General features: G+C 41.3%; 2 protein-coding genes across 3 annotated transcripts in view; both read left to right on the top strand.

Moving 5' to 3' along the window:
* The first annotated feature begins 4,974 nt into the window (after nucleotides 1–4,974).
* Nucleotides 4,975–12,215, top strand: fdft1 (farnesyl-diphosphate farnesyltransferase 1). Of its 2 annotated transcripts, XM_069696617.1 has the most exons (8): nucleotides 4,975–5,191; nucleotides 6,570–6,667; nucleotides 7,929–8,112; nucleotides 8,256–8,384; nucleotides 9,043–9,234; nucleotides 9,667–9,843; nucleotides 10,338–10,490; nucleotides 11,019–12,215. In XM_069696617.1, exons 1-8 carry the CDS (start codon nucleotides 5,093–5,095, stop codon nucleotides 11,244–11,246), a joined length of 1,260 nt encoding a protein of 419 aa, XP_069552718.1. In that variant the 5' UTR covers nucleotides 4,975–5,092; the 3' UTR covers nucleotides 11,247–12,215. The 2 variants fall into 2 exon arrangements, with proteins under 2 accessions (XP_069552718.1, XP_069552717.1); XM_069696616.1 differs by lacking the exon at nucleotides 4,975–5,191 and having other exon boundaries at nucleotides 6,155–6,667.
* LOC138619869 (uncharacterized) overlaps nucleotides 12,053–22,152 on the top strand; it is a 23,503-nt gene continuing 13,403 nt past the window's right edge. The window contains 20 exon segments of the mRNA XM_069696679.1: nucleotides 12,053–12,096; nucleotides 13,210–13,333; nucleotides 13,454–13,539; nucleotides 13,655–13,769; nucleotides 13,889–14,004; nucleotides 14,264–14,349; nucleotides 14,442–14,585; nucleotides 14,665–14,781; nucleotides 15,641–15,769; nucleotides 15,905–15,972; nucleotides 17,830–18,069; nucleotides 18,868–19,028; nucleotides 19,130–19,312; nucleotides 19,451–19,496; nucleotides 19,796–19,908; nucleotides 20,029–20,202; nucleotides 20,282–20,330; nucleotides 20,427–20,592; nucleotides 21,419–21,621; nucleotides 21,805–21,872. Of these exon segments, the coding sequence (XP_069552780.1) occupies nucleotides 12,053–12,096; nucleotides 13,210–13,333; nucleotides 13,454–13,539; nucleotides 13,655–13,769; nucleotides 13,889–14,004; nucleotides 14,264–14,349; nucleotides 14,442–14,585; nucleotides 14,665–14,781; nucleotides 15,641–15,769; nucleotides 15,905–15,972; nucleotides 17,830–18,069; nucleotides 18,868–19,028; nucleotides 19,130–19,312; nucleotides 19,451–19,496; nucleotides 19,796–19,908; nucleotides 20,029–20,202; nucleotides 20,282–20,330; nucleotides 20,427–20,592; nucleotides 21,419–21,621; nucleotides 21,805–21,872 (2,432 nt within the window).

Genomic DNA, 22,152 nt, shown 5'->3' with positions numbered 1-22,152 from the left:
CATGGGCTGTTTATGGTAAAAATGTACACCTTCCAGTCTTCAGACGGCCCCTCTGACTCAAGCACGTCCTGGGTTTGTTTAACAATGATGTCCTCGCTGTGTTCTCCTTTGTTGTAGTTTGGATAGTATGGCCCATACATGATGACCTCCTCCAGTTTCTCAATAACTGCCCAGGAGTGTTGTTTATCCTCCGCGCCACATTCCTCGGTGATGTCACGGTGAAACTCTAAAAATCTATTGTTCACCGAGTCGCTGAGGAAAAAGTCCTCTGTGGCTTGTTTGAATCTGAGATGCTCTAAAACTTTCTTCACTGAGTACTGCGTGTCTGTCCAGGATGATGTCTGCTCTGAGAGGCCTCTAGCGTCGATTAGATTGGTCTGTCCATTTGCACACGTTTCACATTTGCAGGGGTGACCATGGCTTTTCCTGTGATGCAAAAATTTCAAATCTTAGTAAAATATGCCAAACAAGGTCATTATTTAACATGCTACATCTCGTCTGTTTCATCTGTACAACAACTGAAATATAAAAAGAGCAGTTGATGGTTTTGTGAGGGGTCATGTGTGGAACTATACGCCGACACCGATAACTTGCTGGACTTGTTGCCTTCAGAGCCATGCTTTCTCCCTGCCTCCAGTCCTTCTGCTACGGTGAGCAGGTCTGCTACTGAGTGTTTGCAGACGTATTGTGTACGAGACCAAACTGACTTCGTGCCATGTGGAAGTGAAAGTTACCCGAAATACCCTGATCTAAAATAACATCTGTGATCAACTTCACACCACGCAGTATAAAAAATAAACTGTATTTCTTAGTCAGTCAGTACTTACTTGAGCCTGTCGGTCTCGTATCGATCCGGCTGAGTTTTCAGTGTGGCCAAACATTTCCTCTTACAGAGAGGAGGCTGCTTTTCATATCCATCGAACAGACTCCGTTTACGACTAAACCTGGATGAAAATGCACAGACTGATTTACATATAGAATCGGAGAGTAGTGTATGGGAAGAACCTGTTCAACTATACTGGAGGACACTAATCACCATGAGACTGAGAGGTGACATAAGTCTAAAAGTTGAAAAGAGTATTTTTCTAAATGTAAAAAGTGAGATTACTTACATGGGTAAATCCATTCAGTCTCCCCACGTCTGGTAGCTCACGAAATGTCCAACCAAAATGATTCTCTTGCTCTCTCTGTGTCTGAGAAGTCAACTGTTGCACTCTCTATTTGTTCACTCAGGTAGATAATTGCGAGTTTTGTGACTAATAGCATTCAGCCCCCCCCCCTCCTCCTCCTCTTGGCAATGCCGGCAGCCATGCAGATACGACCTAACCTGCACTGTTAATGTATCTCCTCTTTTGTGTGAGTGTGTCATCAACTGTCATATGATATCCTCAGTGGTCCTTTTTTTCCAGTTTGGCAAGTATACATTAGAAATAGTTTCAAGTTTTACCTCACAAAGGACACAGTTAAAGATAATATAAAGAGTGAAAAACAAAGTAGTTGAAAAAAAAAAGAAAAGGGAGGCTTTTTGTTCACGTTTTATTTCAGAGAGTCGGAAAGATTTAAGCTTGAGGTTGGCTAAGTTTAACAGCACTTGGCCCTTGAGCAAAATCCACTACACATTATGCATGTTGGCCTGGGTTCACATCCAACATTTCACAAAGGTCTTTTCATCAAAATGTAAGACATTTTGCTTGCTATTATTTTCACACATATACCATATAGGCCAATGATCTGCTATCTGGAGATACAGTAAATCTATTTGCATTCATAATAAATAGCTACAACAGTGTATTACTTTCAACCTAATCATATAATTTTAAAGATGTTTTCTAATTTATTTGCAACATGTAATCACTCTCTTTTATGTTTCCTTGAAATGTTATATGTTACTCAAAGCATGTTTAGCTTGTGTCAAATGAAGGCATGTTATGAGAAGACTCCTACTATGAGCAGAGTAACATGTTAGACTGGTTCTGGATCTTACTTTGTATGAACTGGCAACAAGTGTGTTTTGTCAGCACTTTTATGTTGTGGTTGTTGCGACAGTGAAATACGACAGTGTTTCATTCCAGAGTGTCGACTGTGTGAGACGATTTCATTAGAAAGTCATAGTTGAGACAGAGGGGAATTGTGAGGCAATCGAGCAGGGGAATGACTTGTAGCAGAGGGCTGCCTGCTCATCGAACCAGACTCACTGCTGATGGATTCCGCACCCATGTGGTTCGTGTCCCGAATGTTGACTTTTTAATGTCAGGTTGTTGTTTTTTAACTTCAGAGGAAAAGTAGAAAGAGAGTTAGAGAGAGGGAGGGACAGACAGAGGGAGAGTTAGAGAGAGGAAAGCTTCTTGGCTCATCCAGTCAAGGATCTTGGAGGAGGCCCATAACGCTTACTGATGGGATTGTTGCAGTGCAGTCTGTTACACAGAGAGCTGCCAGGCAGGAGTTTTCGCTCCCTTCTCCGAGTTCCTCATCTGGGAGCCTTCAAGGCCCTCATTCCTTTCACACAATGCCCTGTGGTAATTGCTGCAGATACAACGGACTCATTCTCCTCTCCAGACATTTGGACTAAGGCAGGAAAGCAGGCACAAAAACTTGTGTTCTCACTTCTCTTGCTTAATCAGAGCTCTTCTCAGGACTGTAAAAACAGGCTTGATTGAGTCTAATGTTAGTTTTGTTGCACTTTACAGGGCGAGACATTTCACCCTGTTCTCGTTCCTATTGATCCATCGAGTTTTGTGAGCAGAGTTCTAACCAGCCAGGTAACAAGAGAACACCAGTTTGCATGTGCAGGGCCTTGAAAATCAGGCTGATCAGCAAAAAAGCTGAATAGCTGGGCTATGCAACTGCCACACCTAACTGCAAAACTAGGTGAAGCACTTATGTTAAAAGAAATAATGATGAATTCATTTTATTTAAGCTCATTCTGTTCTATGATCCTTGTTTTGCTTCTTGAGTTTCCTGTATATACAGTAATTGAGGAACAGGGATGGATATAAAGATGTTAATGACACTGCTGCTCTTACTTGAACCATTAAATGATCCAATGCTATAATGAATCTGTAATTGGTTCTTTTGGATTTTTTTTTTTTTTTTTAAGAGAAAGAAAAAAACACCACACATTTACGTGTGTGTGTGTGTGTGTGTGTGTGTGTGTTAATGGCAGGCCCAGAAGCAGACACACATCAGGATGTTAATTGGAAACAAGGAAGTTATTTATTGAAAACAGTTAGTTGTCATGGCCTGAATCCTTGCAGGCTATGTTCAGAGTCTGAGTGAATGTGACTAGAGTCCAAGAGTCCAGGCAGCTTTGACGACTACCGATGATCTCCGTGGACTGTTGCAGGTACTGAGGGCAGGGTCAACTGTGACCTCCCGAGGTCTGACACAGGAATGCCAAGGCGAGTGCCTTCAGGTGGTCTCAGTGGACCGACGCTGGACTTACAGGTGATTTTAGGCCGGTGACCTTCGTGGATCGGTGCAGGACTCCCAGGGTTCCTCAGCCGGTGATCTTATTTAAAATTATTTCCAGAACAGCCCCAGAATTTAGCTTCAGAGCAATGTTTTTTTATCACAAGAGTAGGGGTGATTACAGAACATGCCAGTCATGCCACGGTATGTCGTCCAAAACGTTAAAAAAAACATCATGGTGTCATGTCGTCCGAAAGGTTAAAAAAACGTAACATGTACGTTGTCCGAAATGTTACGAAAAACGTAATACATGGTAAAAAAAAAAACATGTTTTGCAGTTTCTCCTGCAAAGAAGAACGGGAGAAACTGCCCAAAAATAGGTGCCAAGCTTATAGCATCATACTCAAAAAGACTTGAGGCTGTAATTTCTGCCAAAGCTGCTTCAACAAAGTATTGAGCGAAGGCTGTGAATACTTATGTACGTGTTATATTTTCGTTCTTTATTTTTAATAGATTTGCAAAAATTTTAAACAAACTTTTTTCACTTTGTCATTATGGGATATTGTGTGCAGAATGTTGAGGAAAAAAATGAATTTAATCCATTTTAGAAAAAGGCTGCAACATAACAAAATGTGGAATAAGTCAAGCGCTGTGAATACTTTCCGGATGCACTGTATACTCTATCTTTTCAATTGTGTGTTTGTGTGCTGTGTTTGTGTCAACCTTTCTATTGTCAATAGTCACAACATAACATTTCATAAAAAGAGCCTTATTGTAAGATGCATTATTATCTGTGCAGGCCTGTGGATACGGTTGCCTCAGCTGTGTGTGTGATGTGTGGAGTTCCTCTACTGACATATTAATGGGCTCTTTGGTAATTAAGGAGCTCAGTTTAGCTTTGACTCAGCACACTTTACTCCACACACACACACACACCCACTGCAGCCTCATTTAACCCACAATGAAAAATATTTATAACATAATTTATCATTTATAGTACATCTTTTAGCGACTTCTTTGTCCCTCTTCTGGCAGTTTTCTAACTATTAATGTAATGGTTGTTATTTTTTTCTGTGTACCTTTTTATTCTGTTATTTTTGCTCATAGTAAATGTTAACACTGCTATGACACTTTCCCAAAGTGGGATTAAACATTTTAAGGTTAAATTGAAATTGAATTCTTCATATGCCACAGAGATTTGAATACATAACAACAATAACCTTATAAATAACAAAAGATTTTCTGTTTATAATAACATTATTTAGAATAAATATTTATTTGCATTTCTCTGGATCACAAAACCTACAATGTGTCATTAAACAGTGTGGTAATCACAGCCAACAGGTATCGTTCCTGTCCCGGCTGGGATTATTATATATCATCGATCATTGGTTTCCTTTGCGGATAACTAATGGACCAATCAGAATCCACGCTCCGTTGACAGCTCTTTGGGGCGGGGCATCACACCAGGCAAAGGCGCCGCTCATTGGACACCGACCGCTAAGCCCATTGCTCGCCAGCCAATCAGCTGTCAGCAGTCGATCTGACGAGGCTGTAACTGAAAGCTGTATTGTTTTCATGGTGCTGCTGCCGCAATTTAACGACGATCAATTTGGATGGAGAGCGTGTAGTTAGGTTTCCACGTCAGTTTTGTTAAGAGTAACAGCTTGACACCTGAAGCAACATGGACATCCTGAAGTCCCTGGGACATCCGGAGGAGATATTCAACCTGCTTAAATTTAAAATGGGGGGATGCAGAACCGTCATGCCAAAATTGGATTATGTGAGTAAAATCTCTTCCATATTTATAACCCACTCAGTCATATAGGTCTGCACGCGATGACTGTATATAATCTGAAATAGATCAACCTGCACGGTGCACTGATTCCCTTTCGATCAGTAACGAGTGAAACCAAACCAGACCTGTGCGCTTTTTCACTCCTGTGTTGGCACGCACAGGAGTGAGATGACCATTGACGTGGGATTTACGTTACATAATGAGCTGAGAGATGCTGTGCGCATGTTTGACGGCTAATTCAACTGTTTAAAGACCAATGTGACCCAGAGAGAGAGAGAGAGATGTATATAGCCCGCCTGGTCTGCAACACTAGCTCTCCTATTTTGCAAGCAAATGAGCCATTTTAATGAAATGGCGCATTACGGAAATTAATTCAATATTATCCATGCATTGTGTTTGTGACTCTCACAAGTAGATGCAATCATAATTTAATTGAATCTTTATTGGCTTGACATACATTTTCAGAATAGTATTGGATGCAACGTCACAGGTGGTGATAACCCCCACGAGACATAATCACAATACTAATGTGATTTTACCATACTATGATAAATTGCAAGTTATTGCTTTTGGACATATGATTTATTTAATAAAAAAAAAACATATTCTGTTTTTGTCTATTTGAATTAAGTAAGTGGTGAATTTACGAAGGAAGGTTTGATTTATGTAAAGTTTTTATTTTAACTTGGGAGGGGAGGGGGGATAATTTGGTTCATATTTTACATTTTAGATGGCTTTAATTTTTTTTTTTTTATTATTATTATTTTTTTTTTTACAGGTTTAGTACAAACTGCATTTCATTGCGAAATCAGGCTCTGAAACTGGCGCTGGTGTTGTTTTGGGTAGTGGTGGTAGTGGTGGTAGTGGTGGTGGTGGTGGGGGGGGTGGAGTGTGCGTGATGACATCAGCAGATCTGCAAACGCTGTGCTCTTACGCTTCTTACGTACTCCACGAGGTTCGATTGTTTACAGATCAGCGCAGGTCTTGTTTATACTCTTCGTAACGTCCTCCAAAACCTTTTTTCACCTCGCTCGACCCCCTCAGCTCGGCTGGACTTCGTGTTTCACACTTCCGCACCAAGTGTGGTGTTAACATGGACGGTGTCCTTTTATAGCTGCAAGGTCGGTCTTGCTTACGGGTTTTTTTTCGCATGGCCGGGGCTTGCTGCAAGTGCGCAGTCTCTCTATTCGTGCTCAAGCGCTCTCTCTCGGTGGCGCCGCGGGGCTGCGGGTCGGCTCCTCGGTCCCTCCTGCCAGGCTGGAGGCTCGGGGAGCGGGGCCTGCAGGAGGCCGCCCGACCCTCAAGCGCCGTCAGACCCGCAGGCTTCCACCAACAGACGGTCTTCCTCTGTCCCTCCTGCCAGGAATCCATGAGCGAGAGCATGCGGACCTGCTACCTGTACCTGAACCAAACCAGCCGGAGCTTTGCAGCCGTGATTCAGGCGCTGGACGGAGAGTTGAGGTGAGTAAAGCTGAAGCTCAGCTGGCTCCAGGTGGTGTGGTGGGTGGGTCTGTCTGCAGCACGCATGGTTTTCTTTGTCTCGTGCAGAACCTGGGGCGTTGGCTGCTACTTTACTTTATGAAACATACTCATGTGCAAAAACAACAACTTTTGAAACAAATCAGCATCTTAGATTACTTGCATTAGATACATGTTCTGTTCTTGGGTTTTTAGTTTGTCTGGAGGTCTCCAGAAAAGAGCCCACAGCCCTCATGTGGAGCTGCAGTAGTGTCACAGCTCAGCTGCTACTTTGCATGCCTTCAAAAACAAATGCCAACTGTTTGTGTTAGGCACCCAAAATGAATTCAGAAAGGCCTTTATTAACGTGATTTTTGCACAAATAGATTACATCAGGTTGTTTTTTTTCAACAGGCCCTGCAGTTTATAGCTGACTTCTCTTGCAAATAGATAGATAGATAGATAGATAGATAGATAGATAGATAGATAGATAGACAGATAGATAGATAGATAGATAGATAGACCGATAGATAGACCGATAGATAGACAGATAGATAGATAGACAGATTGATACTTTATTAATCCCAAGAATGCAGGTATACATGTTGGAGCTGAAACAAAACATCTTTTTTAAATCAATGCATTATTGATTTATAAATGTCACAGAATAGGCTAAAAGTTAGTGCCAAAGCATTTTCAAATTGCTTCTTTTGAATCCCCCCAAAACCTCACCTTACATATAAAATATATAAAAAGTAATATGATATATCTATTGTTGATTAATGATTATCTCATGGTTTCACTTCTAATGCCTCTTTTTAAACACTGATTGGACTTCCACTTAAAATGTTTTTATTTTCTTTCAATGAGCAGGTACAATATAAAAACAGATTGTAAAATAAATCCTGTTGATGTAGCCATGCAGGAGGAGTGTTTATGTGTCTGTAACGTGAAGACCGGTTGTAGGAATTCAAAGCAAACCGTAAAGGGGAGACTGCTGCTGCTGCTGCCTAATTTAAACTTGCTATTCTGGGCAGAGATTTTCAGTAATGAAATGACAGCTGTTTGTAATATTTAGTGAGTGTTTGTGCGCTTTGTTTATGTTCTGCCAAAGGGAATTCTCTACATATAGACTAACCCGATCTACTTGTCATGTCTGCTTTTTGCCTCATTTTGTAAATCCGCGACGAGGCAACTTTTTAGTCGCCTTTCTAAAAGTGACACAAGAGATTGTCATCTCCTCCTCACTGTCTTTTTGATTCAGACATGCAGTTTGTATATTCTACCTGGTGCTGCGCGCGCTGGACACTGTGGAGGACGACATGAGCATCCCACTGGACAAAAAGGTGCCCATGCTGAATGATTTCCACACCTATCTGTACCAGGAAGACTGGTGCTTCACCGAGAGCCAGGAGAAGGACCGTCAGGTGCTGGAGCATTTCCCCACGGTCAGTAGCACCCCACGGTGGTACATAGAGGGTGGGATACAAGAAGCTCTCCAGGCTTATTTTATATCTATGAAAGCTTTGTCGCTCAGATTAAGACTGTAATAAATCAGAAACTATAATCTCCGTGCATCCGGTGAATCCAGATATCACTGGAATTCAGAAACCTCGCTCAGGAATACAGAGAAGTCATCTCGGATATCTGCCACCGTATGGGAGTCGGGATGGCTGAATTCCTGGAGAAGAAAGTGGGCTCTTTGAAGGAGTGGGACCAGGTAAATGTTATCCTTGTGCTATAGCTACGATTGAGAGAAAAACAACGGAATAAATTACTTAAATCTTTATCAACCGAAACTCTGGCCTTCCTTTTGACAGTCTATTATATTAGAAATTAAAATATCAGAGTAGTAGTAGAGATTTAAAAGAAACCCCCAGTATGGGGCAACGTATCACAAAACACAGTACTACTATTTCATATTTTGTGTTTTTGGCTTTGAAGGAAATGCTTATCATCTGCGTGCAACACTGTCTTTGACAGTCCTTCAAATAAAAACAGCGCCGTTGTTATGCAAGTTTTAAAAGCCACAGTTATTATTACTAATTGGCAAAGTAGTTTATCTCTCTGGCAACAGAGAGTCATTTTACTCAGCTGTCTTATCTTTCATCACAATGCGTTTCCAGTCCGGTGTCTGAAAGTTTATCAAGTCTTGCCACACACTGTGCAAAAAAAATCCTTTAAGCCTGTCACAGATTAGGCATGACTTGAGTCTTGTGTAAATGTTACATCACTGAAATTCAACTGAGAACTCTGCGGCTCCTTTTGGATATTACAGGATCTGTGCGTGTTCGATCGTAAGCCAGAATTTGTCGTTCATTTTCTGTTCCAACTCTAACAGCTGCTGCCACGTTGTCTGTTTTTCCCTCTCGGTGCAGTACTGTCACTACGTCGCCGGTCTGGTCGGCATCGGTCTGTCGCAGCTCTTTTCTGCATCCCAGCTGGAAGATCCTGAAGTGGGGCGGGACACCGAGCTGTCAAACTCCATGGGCCTGTTCCTCCAGAAGACTAACATCATCCGAGACTATCTGGAGGACACGCAGGAGGGACGAGCCTTCTGGCCACAAGAGGTAGGAACGCTATCGTTGGTTTGCCTCACCCGGGGCAGTACAAACATTTGACTATACTGATACTCGTCATGCTCCTCATTTTCAGTATGTCCTCTTTTTTCATTGTGTGTTCGTTGAAACAGCTGTGGTGTATTGAAAAGTTATCTCACTCAGATTTATATATTAACTAACATTTTATAAGCAAAATATGTTGATTTTTTTTAACACCCTTCTTTTTGCTACTCTGATTTCATTCTTATGAACCATTTCCCATGCTGCTTCTTTTCTATAGAGCCACAGTTTTTGTTGTTACTCTCGATAAGTGAGACCGCAGAGTAAAAGAGAAACCAGCATGATTCCTTTGGACACGTGTCCTTCATGTGAAGTGGAGGACGGCTGAATATTGTGGAGAAAACGCACGCGTGATGTTGTGTCTCCTGTGTCTCTGTGCAGGCCTGGAGTCAGTTCGCAGGTCATCTTGAGGATTTGGCCCACCCTGAGAAGCTGGAGTCGGCTCTGTCCTGTCTGAACCTACTGGTTACTGATGCTCTGGGACACGTCCCAGATGTCATCGCATACCTGTCTCGCCTGCGCAACCAGAGCGTCTTCAATTTCTGTGCCATTCCACAGGTAAAGCCGTTTCATTAGTTACACTGACACTGTGGTGAATTCATTTGATTTATGTGACGTGACAGTTGAACAGCTCAGATTTTAGTAAGCCGCCTACATAAATATCTGAAGTTTAGTATCAAATTTGATTTGATCAATTTCAAAAATAAGCCAACTTAATTTTCCGCTAGGTTTTCAACATCTGAAAGAATTATATAATATTTGATATGGATGTATGTGTTGAGTATTTTAATTAGTTGAGTAGTCTGTAAAATGTGGAAATGGTGAAAATTTGTCATCATACTTTCTTTAAAGGTGAACCCCCCCCCCAAAAAAAATATATTCCATGCATATAGAAAAAAACAGTAATTAATTTTTTTTGTGTGCAGTTTTTGCTTGAGAAAAAACATCATATGATTAATATTTTTTTAAATCGATTTATTAATAGACAAATTGTTTCAGTGCATTGCTTAAACATCTTCAATTTTGCAAGATGTTGTTCCTTTGTTTACCAGGTGATGGCAATAGCTACGCTATCGTCGTGCTACAACAATCCCATGGTGTTTCAGAGGGTAGTGAAGATCAGAAAGGGACAAGCTGTCACCCTCATGATGGAAGCCACCAACATGAGAGCTGTGCAGACCATCATCACCCAGTATAGCCAGGAGGTGGGTGTGTGTTTTCTGTGTGTGTGTGTGTGTGTGTGTGTGTGTGTGTGTGTGTGTGTGTGTGAGAGAGAGAGTGCCGAAGGACGACCAGACTCGCAATTCATCCAGTCAGACTTTCTGCAGACTTCAGACTTTACCCAGCAATTCCTTACAGTATGGATGTGATGTCTTTTTTCCAAATGCTGACTGAGAAAAACTAAAACAACTTATCGTAATTGTATAAAACAAATACTTTATTAAAAATGTACTTAAATCATGTAGTCCAGAAATAGTATTCAACCACATCACGATACAGAAAAAATGTCTTAAGTAAAAGCTATAGACCAAATCAAAATGCTGTGGATGATTGTAGTTTTTAGGCCTGTCTATCAGCGGCTTATGCAGGTTTGCAGTCTCGCAGTCTGAACACGTTACAGTACATTTGACTGCAGTCTGCGAGGGCTCATTGGACGTTTGGCTTCAGCCAGTCTCTCCTGCTACCGCCGCACTGATGCACTGAGCGGTCTTGCTCTCTCTTTCTCTCTGCAGATTTTACAGAAGGTCTCCCTCACCGATCCGTCACGGGACAAGACCCTGCAGATCCTGGCTGTAATCCGAGAGAAGTCCACCCCGTCACAGTCCAGCCTCCCGTCCAGGACCCACCACCTGTCTCCCATGTACCTGTCTGCTGCCATGCTGCTTGCCGCTCTCAGTTGGCAGTACCTCAGCACCACCGCAGCACAGGTGCAGGGCACAGGCGACATGCCGGGACAGTGAACCCTTTTCTCCTCACATTTCCTGGGGGCGTATAGACTAAAGAAGCTGCTGCTCTGGAGGTCTAGTTTTCCTCTGACTTTGGGAATCTGAACCCCTTTTTCCCATTTTTGCCGTTTCATTGTGGATGCTGCAGGACCATGGACATACCTAGACGATGAAGGGGTTCTGGTAGCAGACAGGTCTCATTAGGTTATTTGACAGTGATTTGTGGTAGTTCATCCTGTGTCTGGATAAACTGTTTACACACTGTATTGTGTGGTTTTATTCACCAGCAGAAATGTACACTTACACAGTTCAGGATGTTTGTTTTTGTCACTCGTTGTTTATGTCGGTTATGTTTTTCTTCCTTTTTGTTTGATTTGTTTGAAACATTTTTGACCCATTGTTTGGACTGAAGTTGTTTAACATATTTGAATACTTCATGGCAATAATTAAGTTTAATTTTCTTGTTTGGGTTGACTGAAATGTTCAAACTTACAAAACCCATTTTAGGATTTTGGGGAATTCAGTCACCAAAATTCATGAAGCTTTTGTTTAATTTTGTTTTCTTACTTCTCACATCAAATTAAAGCACGTTTCATATTCCACTTATGTTACAATTGGAAAAATACTTAAAAGTTACAGATTAACTCGCAGTAGAGCTTTCAGCACTTTTCTGTGTTCATCACTTTCAAATCTGTCTTTTAAAAAAAAGAGGAACAAAAGAACTATGTGCAATATCAAAGTAGTTTTATTAGACATGGACTGTTAAAATTAATACGGGAGAACAAAAATGTAATTTCAGATCCGTTTGGTATTGACAAGAGATGCATATTGAGACTGCTAGCAAAGTGTCCTTAACACAGCTTTGGTGAGTGGAAAGGCTAGCACAGGGATCTTGTACAGAACCAAAGGAGAGCTACAAACATTGCTATGTAATGTGACATTTTGATTTGTACATATTTGAACAAATAAAGAGGTGTGAAAGAATCTAATGCGTGAAACGTGAGTATCCGGATCAACACGAGCCACAATATTTTAGTGGAGTTCACCTTTGAGGGTGATTTTCTAGACTCGAGGCTGTAAAACTATATATTTTTTTTTATATCTCAGCAGAAGTTGAAGGTTCATAAAATGTGCTGTGTTTTGGTTTTTGGTTAGTCAGTCATGTGCACATAGGAAGTTCACACCTTTTAAACAAAATAAATAATAAGCAAGAGGATTTGGATGAAGCAAATTTTCTTCTTACGCTCATCAAATCATAATTTTAAAAGCTCATGTCAACATTTGGAGAGACATTTTTGTGAGTCACATGAGACGTACAGTATACTGACGATACATTTATTACACAAACGTGATTCCATAACTTGTGCCTTGTAAAAAGGGCAGTAAGACGTTTTCATTCAGTGAGAGGAAAGAAGTGCCCCAAAGAAGTAGGTCTGAAACAGCAACACAGGTAAGAGTCCAGACTTAGATTTGGAACAATGTTTGTCTTCTGTTGGGTTATTATGAGTTTGATATCTGTATTTTATGGTACTTGTTCTTTATAAGGTTTAAGTTATTTGTTAATAAGAAGAGAGCTTAACAACATAATGCAAGTTATTAAACCAACAAATATTCTTTAGATTCAGCTCTAACTCTGATTCTTCTGACAGTTTTATAAATAGAGCACACTGTACTCGATATATGACTTGATTGCAACAGATTTAGTTGAGGTGTACTTATGTAGGCACATTTATAAGTATATTTATAGCAGCAATGTGCTTATTTTAAACTATACTTTAATTCAAATGTTTCTGACAACATGGACATGTGGGCTAAAATAATTTCAGTAGATGCTCAGTGTGATTACAGCAAAATTATGGAGGAACGTCTTGACCTGAATCCCACTTTCATGGCCTTGTGATGCTGTAATGTTTCATCAAACAGAACTCTCTCCCTTTTAAGTTGCGATGCTCTGTGTTCACTGATGTGTGTTTCGCAGGATGCGTCTGCAGTTCCTCCTCTGTGTCGTGGCGACGGTCACCGTCACTTGCGCTCACCCCCACCTCTCTCTTCTCTCTTCAGAGGGGGTCGACTTTATTAACAAGGCCAACACCACCTGGACGGTGAGAGCCTTCAAAAAAAGGCTGCAATTGAGCTGTTAGCAGAAACCAGCTGCCACAAATGTTGTTCATGAATGCAGTGATTTACTGACTCTGACTCTAACTCCCCTACTTTTGCTCCAGGCCCAGCATAACTTTCATAATGTTGATATAAATTACGTGAAAGGACTGTGTGGGACCATACTGAACGGACCCAAGCTGCCAGAGGTGTAAGTTTACACCATGTATGAGGATGTGTGCACCACTCCTCACGTGTCCAAACAGGTGACAGTCAGCAGGTGCGTCTTATCTACAGTGTTTCAGTGACCGTCCTCTCTTGTTTAGGGTTCATAACGTTGACGGCATAAAGCTTCCAGACAGCTTTGACCCACGCAAGCAGTGGCCCAACTGTCCCACCATCCAACAAATCCGGGACCAGGGCTCCTGTGGATCCTGCTGGGTGAGACAGACTAAGAGAATATCATTGATCTTTAAAGGTAGCTTGAGGTGAATCAAAAGATGTGCATTTTAAAAGCAGCTATATTCTCTAAGCAGTATTCCCGTTTTGATTTCCCACAGGCCTTCGGGGCAGCCGAGGCCATATCCGACAGGTTATGCATCCACAGTGGCGCCAAGATCTCCGTGGAGATCTCCGCTGAAGATCTACTCTCCTGCTGTGATGAATGTGGCATGGGGTGAGTTTCAGTGTGACAAAGCGATATTCCATTTATCTAAAGGGGCCCTACAACAACTTTCTGAAGTTCAATTAAGTCTTCAAAAGTGGATTTCTTCATTTGAAAAATATCCAACGTCTGCTTGAAATGAACCCTGATTAAGTCATTGTCTCAGCCTGGGATTCAGACTTTGCATTTTTAACAGAAAGTCTGCATTACTTTTTAAAACTGGGGATGTGGGGTCATATAGTCTACAGTAAGTGTGTCCATGTGGTTGTAGCTGTTTTGGTGGTTATCCCTCTGTTGCTTGGGAATTCTGGGCAAAAAACGGACTTGTGACAGGAGGCTTGTACAACTCCAACGTTGGTGAGTTCATCACACTCATTATTACAGTTATTACAATATTTGTCTGACTTAAGTCTTGACTACGATGGATGGATGGTGACTGTGCATTACAGGATGCCGGCCCTACACCATCCCTCCCTGTGAACATCATGTCAATGGAACCCGTCCTCCTTGTCAGGGTGAAGGGCAGACTCCTAAGTGTGAGGAGCTGTGCGTTGATGGATACTCGCCATCTTATCAGAAGGATAAACACTTTGGTAATGAAAACTGAAATAGCTTTTCTGTCATGCCTCGTCTTGTGTCCGTCCTTAATGTCTCCTGTGTCTCCCTTTTCAGGCAGACGCACGTACAGCGTCCCGTCCCAGCAGGAGCAGATCATGACCGAGCTGTACAAGAACGGGCCTGTGGAGGCAGCCTTCTCTGTCTATGCAGATTTTCTGCTGTATAAGACTGGTGAGGCTTATATTCTGCATGCTGTGCACACACACACACACACACACACACACACACACACACACACACACACACACACACACACACACACACACACACACACACACACACACACACCTCCACTGCATATACAAGTGTGCTGTTTAATGTTTGTTCTTCAAAAGCCCATTAACTACAAACTACCTTTGTGCATTTGTGCTGACCTATTTCCTCAGCATTTCCTTAATTTCTTCAATTGTTTCTAATCTCTTGAAACACTTTCACAGTTAGCACTTTGCTTTATTTTTGGCCAAAGTTACATTGCTGTCATACCATCCATGTTTGCTTATTGTTTGTCTTCAAAATGACCCGTGGCCCTTTAAAATACAGCAATGTGTGACCCTTCGTCATAGGTTAGGGCCTTAATATGGACATGAGATGCAAGCAGTTTAACCAAAGAGAGTTTTTTCCCCTTTCTAAATGTTCAATTTGAAGAACCCAGGCAGGCCTGAAGAGAAAAAAAAATTTCCCCTCGGGGATTAATAAAGTATATACCTACCTACCTACCTACCTACCTAATGCCAATATTTTTACAAGAAAAAGAAATCTGGGAAAACAACATTCATTTCTGTAACAGAACTTTTTTTTAGTTTTCTATCACAGCTTTATTTTGGGGCTCAAAGTTGGGTCCAACAATGTGCGAATTAAATAGTTTTTGGTAGTTGACTCTCAAATCTCAGATGTGGAGTCAAGTGAACGCACCACCAATCTATTAGCTAAATCTTTGCTTTAAAATTGCTGCTGTAAGTGGTGTTTTCAAATATGAAAAAAAAACCCACTGGTGTTGTTTAAGTAATTGAGTCCTGTGTCACTGTATTAGGTGTGTATCAGCATGTGACTGGGGAGATGCTGGGCGCTCATGCCATTAAGATCCTGGGCTGGGGGGAGGAGAACGGGACGCCCTACTGGCTGGCTGCAAACTCCTGGAACAGTGACTGGGGAGACAAAGGTACAACGTAACCTTGGTGACATATTCTGTGTCATATGTCCAGAACAGACAGCTGTCATGTGTTGTTAATGATAATTTGGTAAAATGATGAGTCGAAATTTAATCACGTCCTCGTCTACTTTGTTCTTATTTCAGGTTTCTTCAAGATCAAGCGTGGAAATGATGAGTGTGGTATCGAGATGGAGGTAGTTGCAGGAACCCCACTCAACTAAATCAAACAAGTCCTGGTTGCAGACAGTCATGAAATAAATCAATCAAGAAACATTAAAATTAAAATCTTACTTTGAGACTTGATCCTTGCATTTCAAGGCAGATGTTGAAAGATTTCATTAAACAGATTCAAAAAATGTTTTGTCTTTTGGTCATTGTGCAAAATAAATGATTATGTTGGTCTATAAGTTTGTATGAATTTGAGAATGTATGTGAAACTTCATACACTTTCTGTCATGGTATGCACAAGAAATTCATCATAATGAGGGAATCATAAAAATATCAACCATGTTCAGTAGTGAGCTTTTTAAGTTTATATTAAAAAGAGCTCTCAGTCACTTTCCAAGCACCAGTAACAGTATTTTTTACCTGATAATGTTTTAAGTCAGCTTCCATAATGCCAGATGTTTTAGTGTGAAACTGAATTTTTTGGAGGGGGGTTATGAGATGGATTTGGATACTTTAAAAGTGGGCGGGATTACGGAGCAAGACTGAGCTGTGAAGACAGTGCTGTTGTGATATGGAGTCATAGTTTACCAATTAACTGGGTGCCTACAGCCAAATGTGGTTTTATTTAATGAAAACACCCAAATCACACTTTATGACCAGATAAATTTACTCAACTGCCCCCTGAGTTCAGAGGTAAAATATATTTTTAGGTTTCATAGGAGAAAAGATAAGGAATATTTTATTATTTTTTGACACATATTTATAAGTAAACAAGAGAAAAACGCAACTTAGAAAGTGTATTTTTCATGAATTGGATTTTAAGGTCTGTTCAGTACAAATTGAGGTGTTCAAGTCCTTTTGAAGACAACATTAGGTGGGATGTGTTGGCTCTGCATCAGGCTACATATCATATACTGTAAATGCATCAACCAATAATAATACAAAATAATAGGCCTATATATTATGACTCTTTAAACTGCAGTATTCTGCAGTAAATGAGCAGAATATTTCATCTTCCATGCTGCTTATTTTTTCCTGATTTTATGAGTCAAAACTGTAGTAGTTCATCCAAGCAGCCTGCCATAAAAACAAATTTAAAAGGGCATTATGTGAACACTAAAAAATACGATTATGGGGGAGGCTGTTGCATAAATATTACTTTGTGCAAGCAGCTGATGCATTTTATTCAATCTTTTAAGAAGGTTAAAGAAGGACCACGGCAATATGCAACATAGGCTATTTCTATTTAAAGCCTTGAGATAGCCTACACTATAATGGGCCAATGTTATATATCATTTTTGGTATTACCCAATCTTTGTAAAAAAAAAATTGGAAAGAAATTAGATAGTACCTGACAATTTGTAACACAAATCATCAGATAATGTAATCCTACATTGCCAGGTACTTCAACTGAATGATAATGGGAACAACCGCTTGCCACACCGCCCCCTGCAGTCACACTGTGAACATGCAAGTGCATGTGCAGTGAACATGTTCAAACACCACTGCATATGCAGTAAAACAAATTTTTTTTAAAAAAGAAGAAAAAGCTTAAAACATTATAAGCACCTCTGTAGTCTTTGAAAAGTCACTTCATTCATTTGATTTGAAACACTGAACAGCTCTTCACGCCTGCAGTTTCAGTCAGGAGCCTCGACGCAGAAAGGTGGTGACAAACAAAACGGGGGGGGGGGGGGGATGAGCGCGCATGCGTGTTTGGTTAAACCTCCATATTTGCAGTCAGTAAAGGAGTTCCCTGTGCAAAGTGCACAGCGCAAGATCCAGGAAGTGGCAGCTTCCGGAGGAGACACCCTAACCCAAAAAGCACGCAGGTGGATAACGGACTCTGACCGCCATCGTCAGAGCTGATGGGACGCGTCGGGGTCGAGGAGCTGCAGTAAAACATCTTAGCTGGTGGTGATGAAGGCAGGTTGTCGGGTATTGCCTGCGTCACGTCTCTCTGTCCAGTTGTGTCCCATTTGGTAGCTCTCTGCTGTGAGCTCGCTGCACAGGTCATTACCATGTTTTTAACCCATGTGGAGCTGTGGAGAACATACTGGGAGTGTGTTTCCAGACCTTACACTGTGCTCATCTGTTCCCTCACGGCTGCTCTGTACTATCTGCGGGGCCGCAAGTGTCAGGTCAGTCACTGCAGTCAAGGTTATCGGTAACGACTGCACTATATCCGCTTCAACATTTTTAATCTTTTATTTATTTATTTATTTTTTTAGTAGTAGCATTAGTTTTGTTTTTTAAAAATCGACTTTTGCGGTGTTTGACCTTTTCTCATCGTATATTTTGTAATTTCATTTCGAAAAATTATATTTGACTTTTAACAACAACAAAAAAAAGTTTATATGAACAATCACAATGTTTGTTACACAGAAATGTTATTATAAGGAGATTTAAAGGCATTTGATTACTGTATTTGTCAAGAACTGACTGATATTAAACGTGGATATAGCACTGTGCAAAAAAAAATTGGACACTAAAACAAAAGTCAAGGCTGCATTCAAAAGTAAAGCCACAAATAGCTTTTATTAACCAGTTACTGAGACGTGCCCAAAACTTGTGCACAATACCGGATATGGTGTACAAACAGGAAATACTAAGTGACTGCATGCTTGATAACCCCAAAATACTCGTATTTTATTTCACGAGGTGATTTTTCAGTGACACCTGCCATAATAAAACATAGTATGAAATTATTGTATTTTCATAGAGCTAGGTTTTTTTTAAATTTTTGTTTTATTTTTTAATAGAGCATAGTACTGTTCACCAAACCTCACAACCACACTGCTTTTGCATTCCTCACACACTGCCTGCTCTCTCTCGTCTTGATTTGCATGTGTTCTTGTCTGTGACGGATATTCATTTAAAAGATGCTGTGCTTTCCAACGTCCTCATTTGGTCTCTTTATTTTTTTCCCCCTTCCTCAGCCACCAGCTCTGGTTTGTAGTAAGGCTTTTAGCGCATTCCTCCACAAACACTGTCCTGTGGTGGCTGAGCGCTTCAGTCCCACCCCCTGGTGCTGGGGGGGCCGGTTTCAAACCCTGGTCTGTGCCGTCCTCAAGTCCAGACCCCCCGTCACTTATCGCAAGTAGGGAGAAAACCCCTGTTCTTTCTCTTGTTGGCAGACATCTTATATATAGAAGTATAAAGTCAGTGCTTTCAGTCCTGTCCTCTCCCTTCATCTCCCAGTGAGCTGATCCGTACCGTTGATGGTGGTCAGATCTCTCTGGACTGGGTGGACAATCAGGCCAGCGTGACCTACCCAGAATCCCTCACCCGCCCCACAGTACTGATCCTCCCAGGCCTGACGGGGAACAGCCAGCAATCCTATGTGCTTCATGCAATTAGCCAGGCCACACGCCACGGCTACAGGTCAGCTGGGCTCCTCACCCGTCTCCCAAAATCAGGAATGTACAAACACAATTCTCTAATATTTAAGTACATCTGAAATGAATGTATATCGTATCTGGTTGTTGCTGAAGCTTTTTTCATCGACACTTTCTCTTCTAGAAGTGTGGTCTTCAACAACAGAGGGCTTGGAGGGGAAGAGTTGTTGGTAAATGCAATAATTATTTAATGGTCATGTCACATTTAATTCTGAGGTTTGTGAATTTAAGATGGACTTCTTTTGTTGGAACATATTTGCTTTTTAAAAGCCACGCTGACAGCAGAGTGAATTAGAAATGACCGAGAGACCAACTGAGGCATTGTTGGTTTGGTCTTGTTTTTTTTGTTTTTTTTACAAGAAGATAAATATGCAGTGAAAGCAGCTGCAGTTTAGTAGTTCACAATAGCGGTAGCACAAAATCTGGTATGGCATTTAACACTCCTCCTCTGTCCCTCTGCTCACTTGAGACGCCGGTCACCTACTGCGCTGCTAATACCTCGGATCTGGAGCGTGTGGTGCGTCACGTCAAAGGGCTCTACCCACAGGCCCCTGTGCTTGGTGCTGGTGTATCTTTGGGAGGGTGAGTTGGTGTAATCGTTTCCTCTGGCTGGTATTTCTCTTTAGAGTTGTCTCGTCTCTCCCTCTCCTCCCTTTCTGACACCTTTTGTGGTATTTTTTCCTTTTGGTTCTCCCTCCGCAGCATGGTTCTGTTAAACTACCTTGCCCGAAAGCGCACAGAGTCGGGGATGGTGGCAGGTATCACCATCTCCGTCCCCTGGGATGCAGTGAAGTCCTCTGACTCGATGGAAGAACCTCTCAACTGGCTGCTCTTCAACAAATACCTCACCAGTGGCCTGTGTCGGGCTGTCACCAAGTCAGAGAGCTTCTTGAATGTACTTTAACACATCAGGTTTGAGGACCAATTTCTAAAACACTAAATCCGTTTTTCACAGGCACAGGAAGATTCTTGAGAAAGTGGTGGACGTTGACTATATCCTGAAGGTACGGCACTTTGTGAGTTTCTCATTTCCTGACATGTATCGTATGTATCGTTGCCTTTCCTCTCCAAGGTCATCGGATTTCGCCCCCTTCTTTTAGGCACAGACAATCCGCGAGTTTGACGAGCGCTTCACGTCTCTGATGTTTGGTTATGAATCTTGCTTGGATTATTACCACGATGCCAGCCCTGACAAAAAACTCCCCAACACAGCAGTGCCCATCTTGTGTCTGAACGCCGCTGATGACCCCTTCTCACCCCAAAATGGTGAGTAGATGAACATTATGTAAAGTTTATATTTTTGTGAGGCAGCTTTTCATTAGAGGCAGTGTATACACCAGATCACCAGAGACCTGGTAATAACGTGTTCTTCCTCTTGTTGCTATATGGTGGTTGGCAAACAGCTTTTATGTGCATTACCGCCATCTTCTGGTGGTAGTATTGTATGACTACCAGAAGGCAGAAAAAATATTTTTAAGACACAACAATAGTTGCACAAATTATTTGATAATCTATGATCTAATGACTATTTAAAAATGGGGAAATGTATACCCAGTCCTAAATATTATAAATAATCCCCGCACTACGCAGGAGGTTGATTTTGTGTAACTTGTCGTAGTACACGGACTTAAAAAAAAAGAAGAAATTCCCATCCTGTGTGCCCTGTTTTGACAAACTGGGGTGTGGATAATGGCTTGTTTTGCTTGCAACATCCACAATGGGTCTTATTTATGTATCTCCATAAATGAGATTGGATTTTCATGGACATCTGAGGGCATTAACACCTGACCTTTAACGAGGTCATGTGTGATCTGACAGAAAAAGCTGCACTGAAAAGACAGATGTGGTAATAGCCTAAATCTTTGGGTAACTTTCGGTTACATTTATACGTTACTCATCTTTTATATTTAGCTAATCTTGGGTGTCGATGTAGGAATTAAAAAAAAAAAAAAATTCTTAAAATCTTTGTCTGATATATCAGTCTTCATGGAACAAAAGTCCTTTTCTTATTGATGCATTGGCTTTCTGTGTGATGGTTTGTCTGTTTTCAATAAAATTGGACTGTTTTTCAATGTACTTTTTGCAATCTCAGCTATCCCAGTGACCATAGTCCAGGACCTGCCCAACGTCGCCCTGTTGCTGACGGCCCATGGTGGACACATTGCCTTCTTGCAGGGTTTGTTTCCACGAGGTGAGAACTACATGGAGCGCCTGTTCAGCCAGTTTGTCCAAGCAGTCTTCGAACACCCGTGGGACATCAAGAAAGCCTGCGGCATCAAAGAGCAGCAGGCGAGCGCATAATAGAGAGCTTGCTAGCTGAAAAAAAAATAAAAATACAAAGCTGCTGATATTATAGCAGAAGAAAAAAAAACAGTTGCTCTACATGCCATTACCCCATCACAGAAATGTTGTCTTCCTCATGTTTGTAAAGAGATGACCTCACTGCAGCTCTGCTAATCTACCTCCTCATCCTCTCAGGTTCACTTTCAAAAAGCAGCCAGAGATCGAAAAAAGAATGAAATCAAGCCCCAAAAAACACATTTCGAGTATTTAAGCAACTTGAAGTATTAGAAAAGCTTATGATTAACTTATAAACATAAACACAACGTTTTGTTTTTTTTAAAAAAACAACAACTATTTGTCAATAGAATATTGACTGCTTTTAATCGTGTTGTTTTTGCCCACATTATTAAAAAGCGCCGTCCCAGCTGCACGACTTTCATCCCTTGGAGCACTGTAGTGTGTGTTGAAAACAAAATGGCAACTAATTTCCTGCAAGCAAATCAAAATGTGCGCTTTCAGTTTAAATACTGAACTTTTTACTGT

Source organism: Brachyistius frenatus, unplaced genomic scaffold (assembly GCF_029030835.1).
Source record: "Brachyistius frenatus isolate BFR_SWC_R1_liver_20210118 unplaced genomic scaffold, ASM2903083v1 Contig_21, whole genome shotgun sequence".
NCBI lineage: Eukaryota > Metazoa > Chordata > Actinopteri > Embiotocidae > Brachyistius > Brachyistius frenatus.
The sequence above is the reverse complement of the archived record's forward strand: the minus strand, read 5'-3'. Positions and strand labels throughout refer to the sequence as shown.